Source organism: Macadamia integrifolia, chromosome 2 (assembly GCF_013358625.1).
Source record: "Macadamia integrifolia cultivar HAES 741 chromosome 2, SCU_Mint_v3, whole genome shotgun sequence".
In the NCBI taxonomy this organism is placed as follows: domain Eukaryota; kingdom Viridiplantae; phylum Streptophyta; class Magnoliopsida; order Proteales; family Proteaceae; genus Macadamia; species Macadamia integrifolia.
In genome coordinates this window covers 33,317,227-33,334,354 of record NC_056558.1, presented here as the reverse complement: position 1 = coordinate 33,334,354, position 17,128 = coordinate 33,317,227, and the positions used below count along the sequence as shown (strand labels likewise).

Sequence of the window (17,128 nt, the reverse complement as noted above, 5' to 3'; positions counted from 1 at the left end):
GTGTTGTAACCTTTAATGTTTTTGTTGGTCCTATTGTATCTATCTTGTTTCTGATTTTTTTTTCTTGATAGCATTGAATGTGGTGCTCATTTTTACATCAAGAAATATTTTTGTTCAATAAAAATAGGGTGGGGTCGGGGTGGGGGCTTCTTTTGTCTTTCTGACAACCTCATTAGTTTTATTTACATCACATTTGAGCAGGCATTTCCTCAAGTAGTGTTGCAACATGTGGACTCGGTGCTGTTCAGGTACCATATTGAATCATTAATTATTATTCTTTCTCCAAATTAAAATATGGCATTACATGAACAATTTTCATCAGACCCATCTAATGAGAAAAATTTTATGCTATCTAGGTTATTGCCACTGGAGTAACAACATGGTTGATGGACAAAGCTGGCCGTCGGCTTCTTCTTATAGTGAGTGAAAGCTGAATGGTTCCTTTTCCTGGTAATTATGTACTCTTGGAATATGATCATCTAAAAATATGCTTGCTGCAGATCTCCTCATCTGGAATGACTGCTAGTCTTCTACTTGTTGCCGTATGCTTTTACTTGAAGGTCAGTTATGTTGACGCTTTGGATTTTGCCTTATTTATAGATTTATATCTCCTGGTGAGCATCATCATGAGTTCATGAATTGAGCACAATATATTTCGTCTTCTACTGCAAGCAGGATATTCTATCGGAAGAATCTCATTTATATAGTTTGTGGGCATAGTATCCATGGTCGGGATTGTGGTATGTTTTCATCCCTTCAAAATTGTAATGTTGTTTCTTGTTTACTGTTTTGTTTTTAGTTATTCTCAGTTGGACCAATTATTTCCTTGCAGATCTTCGTGCTTACCTTTTCTTTAGGAGTTGGAGCTATCCCATGGATTATAATGTCAGAGGTATGCACAGTTTATGCATCTTTTTTACTCTTGACAAGAGAGACTTTTCTGCTTAATGGTACATCTGATGTTTTACTGGAAATCACATTAGCAATGTTTAAATTTTCATGGGGAATTGAAGAAAGTCTTCTGCTGATGGCAATTCAGGTTTTGTATGTGCTGTTGTGAAAGGCATGGAAGTATGAATTGAGCTGCTTTCAAAGGATATGATCACTTAAAGCAAAGTTCAAAATAATTTCTATCCCATGCTTTAGGTTGCAGCACTCTCCTGGAATTACTTAGAAGCTAGGACCAACAGGTCCTTTTGGGTGAAGCCTAGTGTTTGCCTTTGTGGACCTTAAACTTCCTGTTGGGGAAAAAGTCCAAGAAAGTAAATTTTCTGAAATTAAATTTGATTTTTAGGATTTCTTGCTGACCAGAAAATCCTGGCAGGGTAGGAAGTACTGACTGACACAGAATGGATTTCTCTTTCTTGATCTGGATAACTTTTTCAATTAGACTGATGTTTCATGTGCTTTGTGCACTTGGCATGACAGATAATGCCAGTGAATATTAAGGGTCTTGCTGGAAGTGTAGCAACATTGTTCAACTGGTTAACCTCTTGGCTGATTACGATGACTGCGAACTTGCTTTTGAATTGGAGCAGTGGAGGTCTCTCTCTCTCTCTCTCTCTCTCTCTCTCCCTCCCTCCCTCTTACTAAATTGGGGCTCCATTCTCAACAGGTACCTTCACCCTCTACACAGTCGTGAGTGCTTTTACTGTAGTATTTGTGACACTTTGGGTTCCTGAGACAAAAGGGAGAACTCTTGAGGAAATTCAATGGTCCTTCAGATGAAATTTTTTGTTGGAAGATATGGTTTCTCTATATCTGTTTTGCAATTTCCTTGCATATTGTGTCAAAGAAAATTTGTAATCTTAGTCTGGCATAAAAGGAAGTCTTACCTCTTCCATCACCCATAGGTTTGTTTCACCTCCCTTTTTGATTGTAATCCAGGTCAATATATTTGTACCAAGTGCTGTATTCTATTTGAATAAATCATATACATTTTTGTGCCCATATTGTTATTTAATTCATCGCAATCAATTCCAAAATAGTCTTCAGTTCTGCCAAGTTCTCCAAAATTTTTGTTTGTAAATGAATAGAAAGCAGGGAAACAGGGGGTACAGAACACATAAACATTGACTAGAAATGGGAAGAGTGAACTTCATTGTTGATCTGCATCTGTATGCAGGGAAGCAAGAATGGCCTTGAGAGTCCTGTTGTAGATGCAGGGTCGCGCCAGGTGAACCAGGTGACCTCCCTTAATGCTTTCTGGTGTTGCCTGTCATAATATTCAGTTGGAGTATTTTCAACAGGATGATGTATAAGAATGCATCCAAGAGGATTTCATTCATATGAAAGTGTTTCATGTTTTTTTTTTTCTCCCCATGAGAAGAAAAAAGAAAGATTTTTCTTTGGATGAATGAAGCATTTTATTGTTTCATTTAGCACACAACTCATGGAGGTTTGATTGATGCCAATCTCTCGGATAGGCCATGTACCTAAGACCAAATGGATTTGCAAATTCTGGTCTACTGTGGGACAATATATATGCCCAAACACAGAATCAGAGAACTGTCATTGGATTTCTATGTTTCCCTACCAAGAAGAGGCACAACATTATAGAGTAGGAACAGAGGGGAGACAATCTCTCTCTCTCTATTTCTCTCTCATTTTGATCCCTTTAATCACTAAGCGAGTGAACATAGTCTCTCAGGCTTTGGGCAATCTTCATACTGAAAATTTGGTTGTTCTCACCCCATAGGAGATGTATCTTCTGCACAAGTAACAGCCCCGATAGATAAATAAATAAAGGGAGAGGATTCCTTGAAAGGGAGTGGCCTCCATGCTAGTGCTTGCGCATGGGGCAGGATGGCTTGCCCACCCTCTAGGACTAGGTGCGGGGACCACATTGCCTTTCAAGCTTTTTTCCCATAAATAAAGGGATAGGGTTCCCTGCTTGGCAACGTGGCCCATGCTAAAGTGGAGTTAACCACAACGCACAGGGACCATCAATACGGGTCAGATTTTTCACTCACATAGGGTTTGGTGGTCATTTCACCTCCCATAGTGTCTAGGTGTAGGCGTCATGTTGCCAGGAAGGGTTCTATTTCCCGTAAAAAAATAAAGGGACAATTTTTGTCAGTGAGAGGCCCATACACCACAGACACAAGGGTGCAAAATGACCATTGTGACCCTCCTGGGGGCGTATGCCCCTGTGTGTGGGCGTAGGGGCCTCTCATGGACAAAAAACATTGCTGAATGAAGGGATGAAGAATGCTACCTGGTCTTGTGGTTTCCATGCAAGCACCTAGGCCAATGGGGAAGCATGCACGATTACCCCCTAGAGGGTTAGGGTGCCATTAAATGAGAGGGCACAGGGAAACACGACCAGGTAGTGTTCTTTTTTCATAAATGAATCACAACTAGATGAGAAGAATGTAAGACAAATACTGAAACATCGGGTAATTTGGGCAAGAGGCAATGGTCAAGGAAATTTCTTGAGGACAACAAAAAGGATTCTCGTGGGACCTTTAATAATGAGCATAGACGAAGTTTTGGTTCAGCAAAATTCATACAACTTGAATTCAGGACAATGTACATTGGGTGTAGATGCAAGAGTGGAGATTCATATAACCTATTACGTATGTATGTATACCAAACCTATTTATCATTCTATAATCTATTCTATCTAGTAGTATCCAAACGATCACTTATTCTCCTAAATGATTTCTTATTAATAGATCATAAGTATAAATAAAAATTATATCAAAGAGAGCCTAAGAATGAAAATATAAATGTTATTTTTTTCTTGCTAAGAATTAGCAATAAAACTATATTGAGAATGGTTAGAAAAAAAAAACTATATTGAGAATCAATGAATTACAAAGAATAGAGTGAGAACACAACCATTGGATTACATGTCCACCTTGTGCATGGCCATCAGCAGAGAAACAACTCGGTCAAAGGAGGAAAAAAAAAAAAAAACAAAAGACAAATTTTTTTAAGAGGGAGCTTCTAGAACAGTGCTTGCTGTTAGGTTTGATTCTTTTGCTGTTAGGTTTGATTCTTTCATATAAATCCCCTCAGATATAGAAGGTCCCAATCCAATTATGGGTTTTCTTACTCGAGGTAAGTATGTTCCATTTCACTGCCAAATGCCAACCCAAGAACAAGGTGAAATTTTAGGTTTGTGTACGTACTTGAGAAAACTAGGGGATGAAGGCGTCTGTGCTGCTGCTGACCAGTGTTTCCGGTAGTTCAGCTTTCTCCTTTCTGTTGTTGAACATCACCTGGCATCATAGAAAACCAAATGAAAGTTCTTGTAAGTTATGAGTCTTATGACCATAATGATGAAAGCAAGATCTTATTAGGATGGTCATATTGGAGTGACATACGCATGATCGGGCGTTCGAGTCAGGAAACAATCCCTCCAAGAAAGTGGTGTTAAGGCTGCACATATTATGATCCTCTCCAGATTTATTGGGTGTGTCATTTTTTTTAGCATTATTTTAGGAGTTAAAACCTTTGTGTACATATTCTCTTATCACTTAAGGGTAAAATTAAGATCTGCATGATTTGCACAACGTCTGTGCATGGATTCTTTCGAACAGGATGGTGTGCATATTTTGCACGCCAGGTCCACTCTCTCCTCTCGAAACTCCCTTATTTTGTGATTCCTAACCCTGCCCCTCCATTTTCTTGAGATACTACTTGGGTGTTGGAGTGAACCCTCTCCCATTATTTAATCATAACTTAATTTTTAGATCACTTTAACTTTTACACATGCTAATATAATGCTATAAAATTTGTTTTGAAAAATTTTTAATTTTTTTTTGGACCATTTAAAGGCCAAGAGGATCGAAAATTTTTTATCAATCAAAGAATATATCAAAAAATTAAGATATATAGTGGGGGCATATGATTGAGAAGAAACATCAATTTAAAAAAAATAAAAAATCTATGGAGTTCTAAAATACTAATTATTAATCCACATAATAGAAAAGCTGCATGTGTTGGAATATTTTTCCACACTGTATCTATTTATAAAAATATTATCCAAAAATACCAATAAAATAGCTACATAGGTCATTTTCGAGTTGCTGGGTCGCATCAAATAATATTGCCATCCCTTGTGGAAGTTCTATGTACATTTTACATCAAGATGATATGAATGTTAAATGATCAATGTGAGAGATTTATTAACTATAAATGGTCATTTTCTTTCCCGAGGCGCTAAATGACATTTCCCAAGTCAAATATAGAATAAAGTCTACTCAAGTCTATTACATTCAGTAAGGATGACACAAAGGATTTGGGTTTATTTGGATTCATGTCCTTAATTGTATGAAAATAGCTAAACCAAAACAAGGGGCCCATGATGAAGAGAGAACGACTTAAGTCATGATATTTAAGTTTTGACCTTGAAGGGAGATTTTATACAAAAGGATTAGGAGTTAATAATAAAATTTACTTGTCTAATAACCCAACCATAGGATCACATCACGATAGATAGGGACAGAGAGCCACAGTATTGATCTTTGGATTAGATTGAGAAAATGAAAATTGTTCACTTGCCCCAGATAATTCAGCCATTGGATCACATCATGGTGGATGAAGAAATTCTCTCCTTATCCTGACTGGAAACTTACTGAGAAAAATATTGCATGGAAAAGTTAGATATTAATCATTATAATCAATAGTTTTATGATAATGATTGGTATGAGAGATAAGTATATATAAATGTGATGAATGGATTTCTTGCCATCAAATCTTCAGACAATAGGGAACCAGGGATCGACAGGTTCCACAGATAAATGAGAATAACAAAGTCAACCGATTGACAATCTCCAAGGGGAAGGCAGGATTCAATCCCATCCTCACTTGGTTGTTAGACTCATTAAATGTCCTTGGCCTACAGACCAAACCTAGGAAATAAATATAAGGCTCGATTTGAATGTTTAAATACCTTAAGAATAAATCAGTTAACAAGGAATGGAAACTTTTTTGTGCCTAAGCATGATTGTCTAATTACATAATTTTTTGTAATAAATTTAGGAATTAAAATTTTAGTAAAATATTTATTTTTCTTCTTAAAATCAAATAATTTGATTGTAAAATATGATAAAATTTAGGGGAAAAGAGCACTCCTTGGTTGTCTGTACCTGCACTAGTGCAGAGGAACACATGGGCATCAACAAAGGGTGAGGCTTCATTTCACTGCCCTTTATGTTTTGGATGCTAAGCATTTATTTTCCCCAAAACTTAATAATTAGAATTAAAATGTGTTTTAATTAGTAATTATGTTAGGATTTGTGTAGAACTCATTTTAAAAAATTAGCTATTAAGGAGAGGGTCCTCAAACCTCTATAAGTTTTTTACATTGGGTACGTTATTCATGTCCTATGTGAAAGACAACCAACATCAACAATAGTTAGATAAAATTTTCTCTTTAATAAAACATCAAGATAGACGTATATATCACTCTCTCTCTCTCTCTCTCTCTCTCTCTCTCTCTCTTCATTTACCATGTGGCCAGGCCCTTATATGAATGATGAAGCACCTCTCCTATGTACCCATTGGCTTAGCATGAGAGATGTCATTACATATACCACCATCTATTGCCTAAAACATTATTAACAAAGGGATTTTCTTATTGCCACCCTTTAATGTGTTAAATAATTAATAATCTTATTTTTTTTGTCTTTTTAATATGATATACATTTTTTTAATGAAGGTAAATTTTATCATTCCACATGTATACTCGAAAAATGTACAAGACAGTGATAGTTTTTTATACATAAAGAAAAATTACTTTCAAATTATTTTTGAAAACAATTTTTTTTTTTACCTTGACTTCAAAGCTTTTAGAAGCCAGGTTTAAAATACTCCTACTATAGAGATGTCATTGACACATTATGAACAAATGGCCCATGTCTTCTGAGATTAGGAATAGAATTCTCCACAATTATACTAGTTGCCCTGATACTAGTAGGGAATAGGCATTTGGTCAATTATAATTTTTACCCTTAGCTAGTTTTATTTTTGGTGGCACCATGTGGTTGTAAACATGTTGGGCAATGTCATGTTTATCGGTGCAGACTCAGAATTGACAATCCTAATGGAATTTATTAAAGAAGGAATATAAAACCTAGAAATAATCCTTGAACAAACGATCAGGAAGCCAGAGTTTCTTGTACAGGACAACTTTGAGAAGGGTTTTCACACCCTCAACAAAAGTGGGCAGCAAAATATCTGACCAATCGTCTTAGCACTCATGGATTCCGTAAAGGCTGTGACTGCATCGGTAACCACTAGGGTCTTCACCATGTACGGGTGCAGCTCCGCCATCTTGAAACCCACCATCCAACCGCAACTGAACCCCCACCACCGTACAGGTGTACCTTCTTCAGTCCCTTCACCATGCATTCTTCCTGGAACTCCGGTGACAGGTCGGTCCTACTGGTCATGGAACTTCCGAAGAATAGAAAGTCTGGAACGTAGACAACGTACTTTTCGGTCAGTGTACCACCTGAAACTGCCACGTCATGTACCTTCAACGGAGAAGCCATGTAGTAATACCACCCCAGGCTTCTTAGTGGTCTGAGATGGAGCCTAGAAGTTGATGGTTATCCTAGGCTCGATCTCCACGACCTGAGGTCTCAGCCCAGCCAGCTTCATCAGCATCTCTCTGTCAAGCTGCTCGATCGAACTCTTAACTTGGAGGCTGTGAGAGTGTTCTTAATCTCTGAGTTTCAAGAGGAATTGACCGTTGGGTATGATAAAATTACCCATTTGCTTGCAACATTTTGTAGAATGGGTTATGTAGAAAGTCTTTTTGGGAAAAGAAAAAGGGTGCTCCACGAGCGTCTCCATAGGACCAATGAGCAATAGTGGGCATGTCAAGACTCAAATCCACAACTAACCGACTCAAGTGGTGATGGGTTGAGGGCATTTTCACCACTAGGCTACCAACCCCATTGGTGGGTTATGTAGAAAGTCAACAGGACAATTAACATTGGGAAAATGATTTCTCTCGGAATGTGGGCTTGTGCCCAGGCACATCAGGCAAAATGATTATTCTGCCCTTATAAAATATAATATGACTTTTCTATTGATTTTTTTTTTGTTTCCATTGATTCCCGTGTACGTCTATGTTTTAATGTGTTCGTCGATGCTTGACCCAGAGATTTGGATCATCAAAGGCACATTAGCATGGTGAACTTCTCTTGTTTGAATCAGAGTTTAAAACCAAACTTCTCTTCATGAGGATAGATAGGTAGGTAAAATCCAATGTTAGATCTAATTTTCTATTCATTCGTGAGATTTGATTCCCCAAATGAAACACTTGCACTTAACATTAATATCCTCCCTCAAACACAAAGTGACAATCATTCATATGGTTACAAATGAGTCATAAATTAATTAAAAAAAAACTTAATTTATAATGTAGTTATATTTTGTCTTCTTATGCTATATTTAGAAGGCAAGAAAAAGGAAAGAAAGGAAAAAAAAATTCCAAAAAAAATTTAGATTTAAAGAGAGATTAGATACATAAAAAAATCATGATGTAATTATGTTTTTTGATTTTCTTTGATTGCCAAACATTCCCTTAGGGTTACTTTTGAGGTTAATAAAGTCAATTCATTTTTAATACAAACGGTTGGACAAAGGGTGGATTTGTAAATTAACACACTTTCTTGTTTCTCTTACCGATAATCAAAGAAACAACCCAAAACAACGACTTTGCTGGTTCTGCTTGAGGGTTGACGTCTCTAATCTTCCTCTCTCCGGCATTCTAGTCCTCCAACGATTCAAGCCAGTCACTGGAGAATATTTCCGGCGAATGAGGTAGGGCTCTCTCTCTCTCTCTTTCTCTCTCGGAGGAACCCTAAACCCTTCGACAAGCAGCTTAATTTGGATCATCCTCTGTCCTCACATCGTCGGGTAGATGTCTAAATCGCGGGTTCTGATTCTACACCATCTCCCTCCCCCTCTATCTCTCTCTCTCTCTCTCTCATGAAAATGTTCTGTGGTTGCAGGAATTTTCAGAATTGGAGGTCGAAGTTAGACTCTCAATTCAAGATCTACCAGAATGTGAGTAATTGAGTAATGCTTTTTTTCCAGTAGAAGTTCACTCTGCCCAGGTATTTCAGTGTTTGTTCTTCCAATTCAAGTGCAAAATTTGTAATGCTAGCATGTGGCCTAAGGATCTTGTGTCAAATGTACCTTAATTCGCTGAAGTTGTTGTGTGGCCGAAAAGATTGAATTAGACGACTTGTTGACGTAGTAGGTCACACTCTTTATGGTCATGTGAATCTACCTGGTCCTCCAAACTTGTTGATACTAACTGGAATAAGAGCTGAACAATTGCAATGTGCTATAAAAAGGAAGACCTTATTCCCCAATATTTGTTAGATGTGTTGTTAGATTGTAAATTATCCAATTAGCACTTTCTCTGTTGTAGATGATATGCAGAGGCAATGTAGGCCCTCTTACTTTGTCTTTAAATATTATGTTGGGCTATCGCATGGGTTTTCTTGACTAATAGTGGTTTGGTGATCTCCCACTTGAGATCAAGTGGGGCTTCAAGAAAATATTTAGATAAATTTGGTATTAACATAACAGTAAAATCTTCGGGTGTCATAGATTTCTTAAGGGATGCAAAGGGGACTGTTATGATGAGGTTGTAAGAATGACAACTATAAGATGTATATTTCTGGCTATATCTTGTGGTTATATGTTGAAGAATTGCAGTAGGTGGTTAAATCATCTTCATATTCCACTGCTGTGATTCAGCCTTGAATTCCACGAAATTTCCTTTCCCTCAATTTTGAGGGCATTTCACTTGTGGTCGACTCCATATTGTACCCATGGCTATTACAGTGAGGGCAATATAATCTTAAAATTTTTGGCTGCAATGATATGGGGAGTTCAGATCAATACAATCCTAGTATTTTTGGGCTGCAATGATATGGCTGGCTCGATCCGATATGAGTTTCAAGACCTATTATATGGTTTGAGATTTTCCACTTGCCTTTAGTGGTAGCACTTGGAAGTGGGAGGAGACTCAACTACGTTTATTTGATGAATGCCATCGGTAGATGAAGTCCCATGGAGATTTACAGACCTTATTAGTAGTATCAAGTTCATTAGTTGAAACAAAGAAATGAAACAATTATTTGTTCTTGTCGTATGATTGTTAATCTGTTGCATGGATTTTGGTTTCTGATTTTTATTCGCCTTTCTCTGCTACACATTTAGTTCAATCTTAAACATTGTTTATTGCAGGTATTTGCTACCCTCCAGTTCTTAAGATGATTATAGTGTGCTTCTGTTCAGGTACTCAAGAGAGACTCAATGGGTGCATTGGTTATTCAATCTTGAAACATCTTTAACGAAAATTTTTGAATCTACTGATGGCCTTATGAGATGGGTGTCGTTGCTATCCTAAGAAATGGAGAGGTTCTTGGGAGGCAAGCTGTTCTAAAAAATGATCATAGTCCTGGTTGCCAAAACCACAGTTTTCCCGAGACCGTGTAGTGAGCACCCAATTTCAAAGAAGTTCCTGGAATTCCAACTCAACCATCGATGGTATTTGAGCTGTTATTCACAGGGATAGTAGCTTTAAAGGTGGTAAACCAGTTTTTTTGGTACAATATGAGAGAAAAGCCTGTTATCAAACCATTTGTACTTTGTGAGGTGGAAAGGCCATGCAAAAATATGCTGGAGTACACGGTAAATTTCTATATTCTGTATCAAATTATCAATTATATGATCAGAACTAGGTAATTGAGGCGAGTATATAAGGTGTAAGTTTGTTTCAGTACAAAATCTAAATATGATGTATCGTAGTGAATGTGATGTGTCAAATAAAAATCCTATCTTAAATATGTAATATTAAATATGTCATGTATCAAACAAAACAATTAGATGATATCATGGTATTTCATGGAACACATCAGTTCCATGTAACACTGGCTGGTATGTTGCTTAAAATGTTACATCATATGATTTCTGTTTCAGTAACTACGTGAGGTTTCTTCTTTAGTTTGGACGCTGACATGCACAACATTTTCCTTACCTGCCTCTGCCATTTGAGTGGTTTCAGGATGGCCGTTCAGCCCTAGACAAATTTAGTTTTTTATATAATTTATGTTTTGTAAAGGTTAACTTAGAAATTAAATAATTTCAGTTCAGTAACTAGAGCTTCATTTGGATGTCCTTCGATGGCTGCTGAGCCATTTTTATTTGGACTATGAGAGTACATGCTCAATGGTTGAGCCTGAGGGAATTCAATGATAGTCCAACAATTGAAGCAGCCGCGATTTGGACATGTTATATCTGTTGATTTGTTCTTTCTTTATTTATTACTAGACTCTGCTTTTCATCCAGCAGGGTTTAAGAAATCAGAATGAACTCTCTCCTCATTATGTTTTTGCTTCCTTATATACCCCTCTTCACCCTTTAAATGGTAAGAAGTGGGACATGTGTTGGATCCTTACATGTACGTCCAGGTGAACTACATGCAGAGGATCCAATCTCGCTGTTGTATGGTACAGAATGGTCTCTTTCTAATCTTAAGCCATAACCCAAAAATCTGTCTTGAAAAAGAAGAAAGGGGAAGAAACCAGACTTCCTTCTGTATGTGATTTGTTTCCAATCTCAAGGGCTACTAACGTCGTAGCTACTGATGCTGCTCTGGTCACGCCAGGCATTCAGATGGTACAAGGGTATCCAATGGTATCAAATTTTTTGCTTCATTGCCTTTTGTGTTTCTTTCAGTATTTCTTAAGTCCATTGAAGGTGTGAGGAAAATATTGGGAACTCCATCTATTCATGGTTCCTTTGATTGAGAAATTGTTAGGATGCATGTTTCTACGATGCAGGGAAATAGGTGGTACTAAACACAAACATTGACAAGAAATGAGAGGAGTAAACTTCATTGTTGATCTGCATCTGTATGCAGGGAAGCAAGAATTGCCTTGAGACGCTGATTGTAGATGAAGGGTCGCTCCAGGTGAACCAGGTGACCTCCCTTCTTAATGCATTCCAGTGTTGCATTGTCTCCTAGTTGCCTGCCATAATAGAGTTGGGAGTATTTTCATTAGGATAATCTATAAGAATGCATCCAAGAGGAAATCATTCATATGAAGGTGTTTCATGTTTTTCTCTCACCATGAAAAGGGAATTTTTTTTTTTTTTTTTTTTTTTCATTTTTCGTGGATGAATGAAGCATTTTATTGTTTCATTTACCACGCATCTCATGTAAGTTTGTTTGATGCCCATCTCTTAGATATGCCATGTATCTAAGACCAAATGGATTTGCAAATCCTGGTCTAGTGTGGGACCATATGTCCAAACACAGAATCAGAGAACTGTCATTGGGATTTCTATGTTTCTATGAACAGTCTACAATAGAGTGTAGCAACAGAGGGGAGACAATGTCTCTCTCTCTCTCTCTCTCTCACTCAAATTTGATCCTTGCAATCACTAATAAGTGAGTGAGTGAACATACTCTTTCAAGCTTTGGGCAATCTCCATATTGAAAATTTGGTCGTTCTCACCCCATAGGATATGTATCCTCTGCACAAGAAACAAACAAACAGACATATATAGACAAATAAATAAATAAAGAGTAACAGAACGATAACCGCTTGCATGGCCACTGTGCCAGTGCACAGACCAATGGGAGGCTGCACATAAGCATCTTCAGCACCATTGGGAGGGGCTCTGTTTTTTTGCCCGCCTGTTTCTAGGCATAGAGACACACAAAGCGAGTAGCTTTCTTTTTCCCATGAATAAATCACAACCATGAGAGAAGAGTGGAAGATAAATAGCATCAGGTAATTTAGGTGAGAGACAATGGTCAGGGAAATTTCTTGAGAAAAGGCCTGGAAAAGGATTCTTGTGGCCGAAGTTTTGGTTCAGGAAATTCATACCAAAGAGATTCGTATAATCTATTCTGAATACCCTCAAACCTATTTATCATTCTATGATTTATTCTATCTAAGTAGTATCCAAATGATTATTATATATGATCCATAATTTTTTCTCCTAAAATATTTTTATGAATAGGTCATAAATACAAATAGAAATTATACCAAACAGAGCCCAAGAAATTAGGATGTCTGATCCACAATAGAGGGATGTTCTATCATACAAATCCTCTCGGATATAGAATGTTCAGATCCAATGGTTTATGACTCTAGGGGGTAGATTGTAGAGTAATACATTCCACTGTCAAATGCCAATCCAAGAACAATGTGAAGTTGTAGGTTTACAAACTTACCTGCGAAAAGTAGGGGATGGTGGCGTCCTTGCTGCTGCTGACGACCATAGTTTCTAGTAGTTCAGCTTTCTCCTTTCTATTATTGAACATCACCTGGCATCATAGAAACCAAATGAAAGTCGTTGTAATTTATGATGATGAAAGAAATATTCTATTTGGATGGTCGTAATGGAGTGACATGCATCTTATTGACCTTCCGTGTTTCTTAGTTGAATCAATGGTGTGGGATCAGGTATTGCCATCCCTTATTGAAGTTTTATGTTGTAACGTCCCTACATCAGTAATTTATTTCCAAATGTTAAGTCATTGAGATGATATTGAAGTGCTTGATTGGTATTTTGTCAGGAGAATGCATGCTCTTAAGTCATTAAGTCATAGGGTCGATTCTCTTATCTTCACCTTGTGCTATAAGATAAGATACCCTCCCCCTCCCCCTCCACTTCTCCTCTCTTGTATTTGTGGTTAAAGTCCTATGCCATGGTAAAGAGAGAACCTCTTAAGTCACGATATCCCCAACCATTGGATTGAATTGGGATTTTATACAATAAGAATAATGGTTGATGATGAAACTTTTGGATTGGATTGAATAAATAAGAATGTTTCAATTTGTAGAGTTAAACGATGAAATTGACTTTTCCGATAATTCAATCATAAGGTCAAATCATGGTGGATGAAGAGATTTTCAACTTTATTAGAAGAAAAAAAAAACATGAAGAGGTGAGATATTGATATGGGACAGAAGGAAATACAAATATGATCAATGAATTACTACTCAGATCTCATTCTTAGATGAAAAAAGACTAATAAGGGATTCACATGTCCCAAGAAAAATGAGAATCATCTCAAACATAAAGGTTTCTATGGCAATTTTCCTTTTTATGGGTAGAGGTTTCTATCGCATTAAAGTGAAACAAACACCGACCCCCAAAGGATGTGGCCGCTTACCAACCAACCCCATATGCTATAATTGTGCTGACATTTTTATCCTCAAAAGTATAATAAAATATTTGATACTGACATTATTTATCTAGTTGGCAATTTATATAACACGCCCTGACCTGTTTGTTAGACTCATTAAACGTCTTGGGACTACAGAGTCACAGACCAACCCTAACAAATAAATGTAAGGATAGATCTAGTTGCAATTTGCGAAGGGAACAAATAAAGGGCAAAAAAGGAAAATCAGTCAAAAAAGAAGTGGAAAGATTTGTACCTAAGCAAGATTGTCTAATTCCCTTAAATTCTTCTTAAATATTGTAGCAGAGAGTGTACTTTGTGGGATAGTGCAGTCTTCGCCAACATCGCCCCATCCACAAAGTCATTTTACATGGAGAAGAGAGACCGATTGCCGATGGTTCTGCTCCTTAATAGAGTACATTATCTCCCATATTGTAATTATACTTTTTAGGGAAATAGAATCTTTATTTTTCTTCTTGAAATCAAATAACTTAGTTGTAAAATATAATAAAATTTTGGGTAATAGAATGCTATCTCATTGGCGCAAGTTCATGCAAGTGCATGGGCCAATGGGAAGACATATGAGAGCATTTTCAGCACAAGGCGGTGTGGTGTTTTCACACCCATTGTGTCTAGGCAAAGACACTAACGGGTAGCATTCTTTCTTTCTAAAATTTAATAGTCATAATGTGTTGGAGTTAGTTATGTTAGGATTGGGGTAGAATCATCTTATGAAATTAGTTATTAAGGATAAGGTGGCCAAGTTTTTTTAAGTCTTCACTTTGGTCTATTTACATTCAATGTGGAATAGTTTCTTTTACCTGGAATCGCAATAGGTTGTATAATCGTGTTAGGTGATGATTACAAAAATCATTATTTTAATTATGATTTGATTTCACTTTCCTTTCCTTTATTTCCCTTGCAACTAACCCATTACCATTTGAGAGGCATCCATCATTAAGAATGGTTAGTTAAATTCTCTTTAATAAATTGCCATGTATATCACTCTAACACACACTCTCTCTCTTCTCAGACCAAGTCACCCCTTTATATGAATGATGATGCACCCCTCCTATCGACGCATTGGCTTAGTGTGGAAGATGGCATTACATGCCAGCAGTATATAGATCCACCACCCAAAACGTAATAACAAAGGGATTATCTTATTGATACTCTTTAAGGCGTAAAATAAATTACAACTTTACTTTTTTTTGACCTTTTTTAGTATAACATTTTTTTTTTTCATTGAAGATAAATCATATAATTTCACATGTACGTTCTAAAAGATGTCTCGACAATGATTTTTTTATTTTATTATTAATTTTTTTATATTAATTCATCGTTTGAAATTTTGGTACTTCTATCTTAAATTTTTAAGACAAGAGACAATCAAGAAGACATCCAGTTATAAATAGTACGGTGTCACTAGTAAAATATAGTGAACAAAGGAATAATAAAGGAAGGAAATTAAAACCTGTAGGTAGTCCTTGAACAAACGATCAGGAAGCCAGAGTTTCATGTACATGGCGAGTTTGAAAAGGATTTTCACACCCTCCACAGAAGTGGGAAGCAAAAACTCAGAAGCCGACGAGAATCCCAACCGACCGAACATCTTAGCAGCGATGGAGTCCGTAAAGGCCGTGACAGCACCGGTAACCACCAGGGACTTCACCATGTCCGGTTGCAGCTCCGCCATCTTGAAACCCACTATCCCACCGTAGCTGAACCCAACCACCGTGCAGGTGTCCACCCCTAGTTTCTTCAGCCCCTTCAACATGCATTCTGCCTGGAATTCCGGTGACCGGTCGGTCCTACTGGTCATGGAACGTCCGAAGAAGAGAAAGTCTGGAACGTAGACAGCGTACTTCCCGGTCAGTGCTCCCACCTGAAACTGCCAAGTCATGAGACCATCACCGGCAAAGCCATGTAGCAATACCACCGCAGGCTTATTTGTTTTCTTCTTCTTCTCCTCCGATGAATCCACCTTCACCTTTTCAGAACGAGCTTTCACTTTTGCTTTCTTAGAGGTCTCAGTTGGAGCCCAGAAGTTGACGGTTGTCCCAGGCTCGATCTCCACCACCTGAGCTCTCAGCCCGGCCAGCTTCATCAGCCCATGCAACAATGACTTCTCTAGTGTCACAAAGTTCACCATCTCTCTCTCTCTCTCTCTCTCTCTCTCTCTCAAGCTCCTCCAACCCTAAATTGGAAGCTGAAGGAGCTGGGTTGCACTAAGAGTTTTTAAAGAAGAACGTGAGTGGGGTCATTTGATTTGAAATGGAAAAAAATCAACTACGAACACTTGACAGTCTCCACATGAGAGTTGAGTCTTGTTGAAGCTAATCAAAGCTCGATCCTCTCATCCATAAAATTTTCTGTCTCTTTACTCGCTTCAATTCTCTCCCCACATGCAGCTATTTATGTAGACTAATATCTTTGTGGCCATATATACAAGTTGTGGTTATACAGATAACTATCATACTAGCAAACAAAAGAGTATGGGAATATGAATATTTACTTAAAAGTGGTGTTGGATACGTCTTTCCGCTTCTGTTTTTGCCATTATTATCTGCCTGTTGGCGGGTCTCCCCACGAGGGATTTAAGGCTGTCAAAATCAAATCGAAATCATTTATTAAAATTTAATTGAGTCATTCACATCTACGCAACCGCTTCATAAAGAGTTTTGTTTTCATTTCTGTGTAGATCATTTAATAGATAGTAAGACTTTGTACTTTTGTCCCTGTTAGACTTGTAGTAGTAGGAGCCTTGTGCACTAAATTGCTCTGTTTTTAGTTAAACGTTTTGATTCAATTTAAAACCTAATATCCTTCTCCCCTGTATCAATCCATGTAGGATCCCAACTGTATATTCTAGCTTATCCTAGATATCTTGTATATTAGGATTAGCATATTTCCATTACCTTGTATACTAGGATCCATATCACATGT

At 37.4% G+C, this 17,128-nt stretch overlaps 2 protein-coding genes, 1 long non-coding RNA gene and 1 pseudogene across 3 annotated transcripts in view; 2 read left to right on the top strand and 2 right to left on the bottom strand.

Annotated features, from left to right (window-relative positions):
- Positions 1–1,950, top strand: part of LOC122068451 (sugar transporter ERD6-like 6) — a 31,837-nt gene extending 29,887 nt beyond the window's left edge. Inside the window, 8 exon segments of the mRNA XM_042632306.1 lie at positions 202–248; positions 357–419; positions 501–560; positions 676–706; positions 709–740; positions 833–892; positions 1,429–1,543; positions 1,616–1,950. Of these exon segments, the coding sequence (XP_042488240.1) occupies positions 202–248; positions 357–419; positions 501–560; positions 676–706; positions 709–740; positions 833–892; positions 1,429–1,543; positions 1,616–1,728 (521 nt within the window). The 3' untranslated portion in view covers positions 1,729–1,950.
- A 667-nt stretch (positions 1,951–2,617) lies between these two features.
- On the bottom strand, positions 2,618–7,620 carry LOC122065117 (annotated as a pseudogene).
- Positions 7,621–8,627: 1,007 nt separating this feature from the next.
- LOC122071956 lies at positions 8,628–10,944 on the top strand. The gene is made up of 3 exons (XR_006138310.1): positions 8,628–8,784; positions 8,976–9,030; positions 10,225–10,944. It is a non-coding gene; the product is annotated as an uncharacterized LOC122071956 (long non-coding RNA).
- A 798-nt stretch (positions 10,945–11,742) lies between these two features.
- On the bottom strand, positions 11,743–16,588 carry LOC122071955 (putative aminoacrylate hydrolase RutD). The gene is made up of 4 exons (XM_042636450.1): positions 15,657–16,588; positions 13,226–13,318; positions 12,452–12,519; positions 11,743–12,011 (listed from the first exon to the last, which is right to left on the bottom strand). The coding sequence occupies exons 1-4, from the start codon at positions 16,332–16,334 to the stop codon at positions 11,876–11,878; spliced, it is 975 nt and encodes a 324-aa protein (XP_042492384.1). The 5' UTR covers positions 16,335–16,588; the 3' UTR covers positions 11,743–11,875.
- Positions 16,589–17,128: the final 540 nt, after the last annotated feature.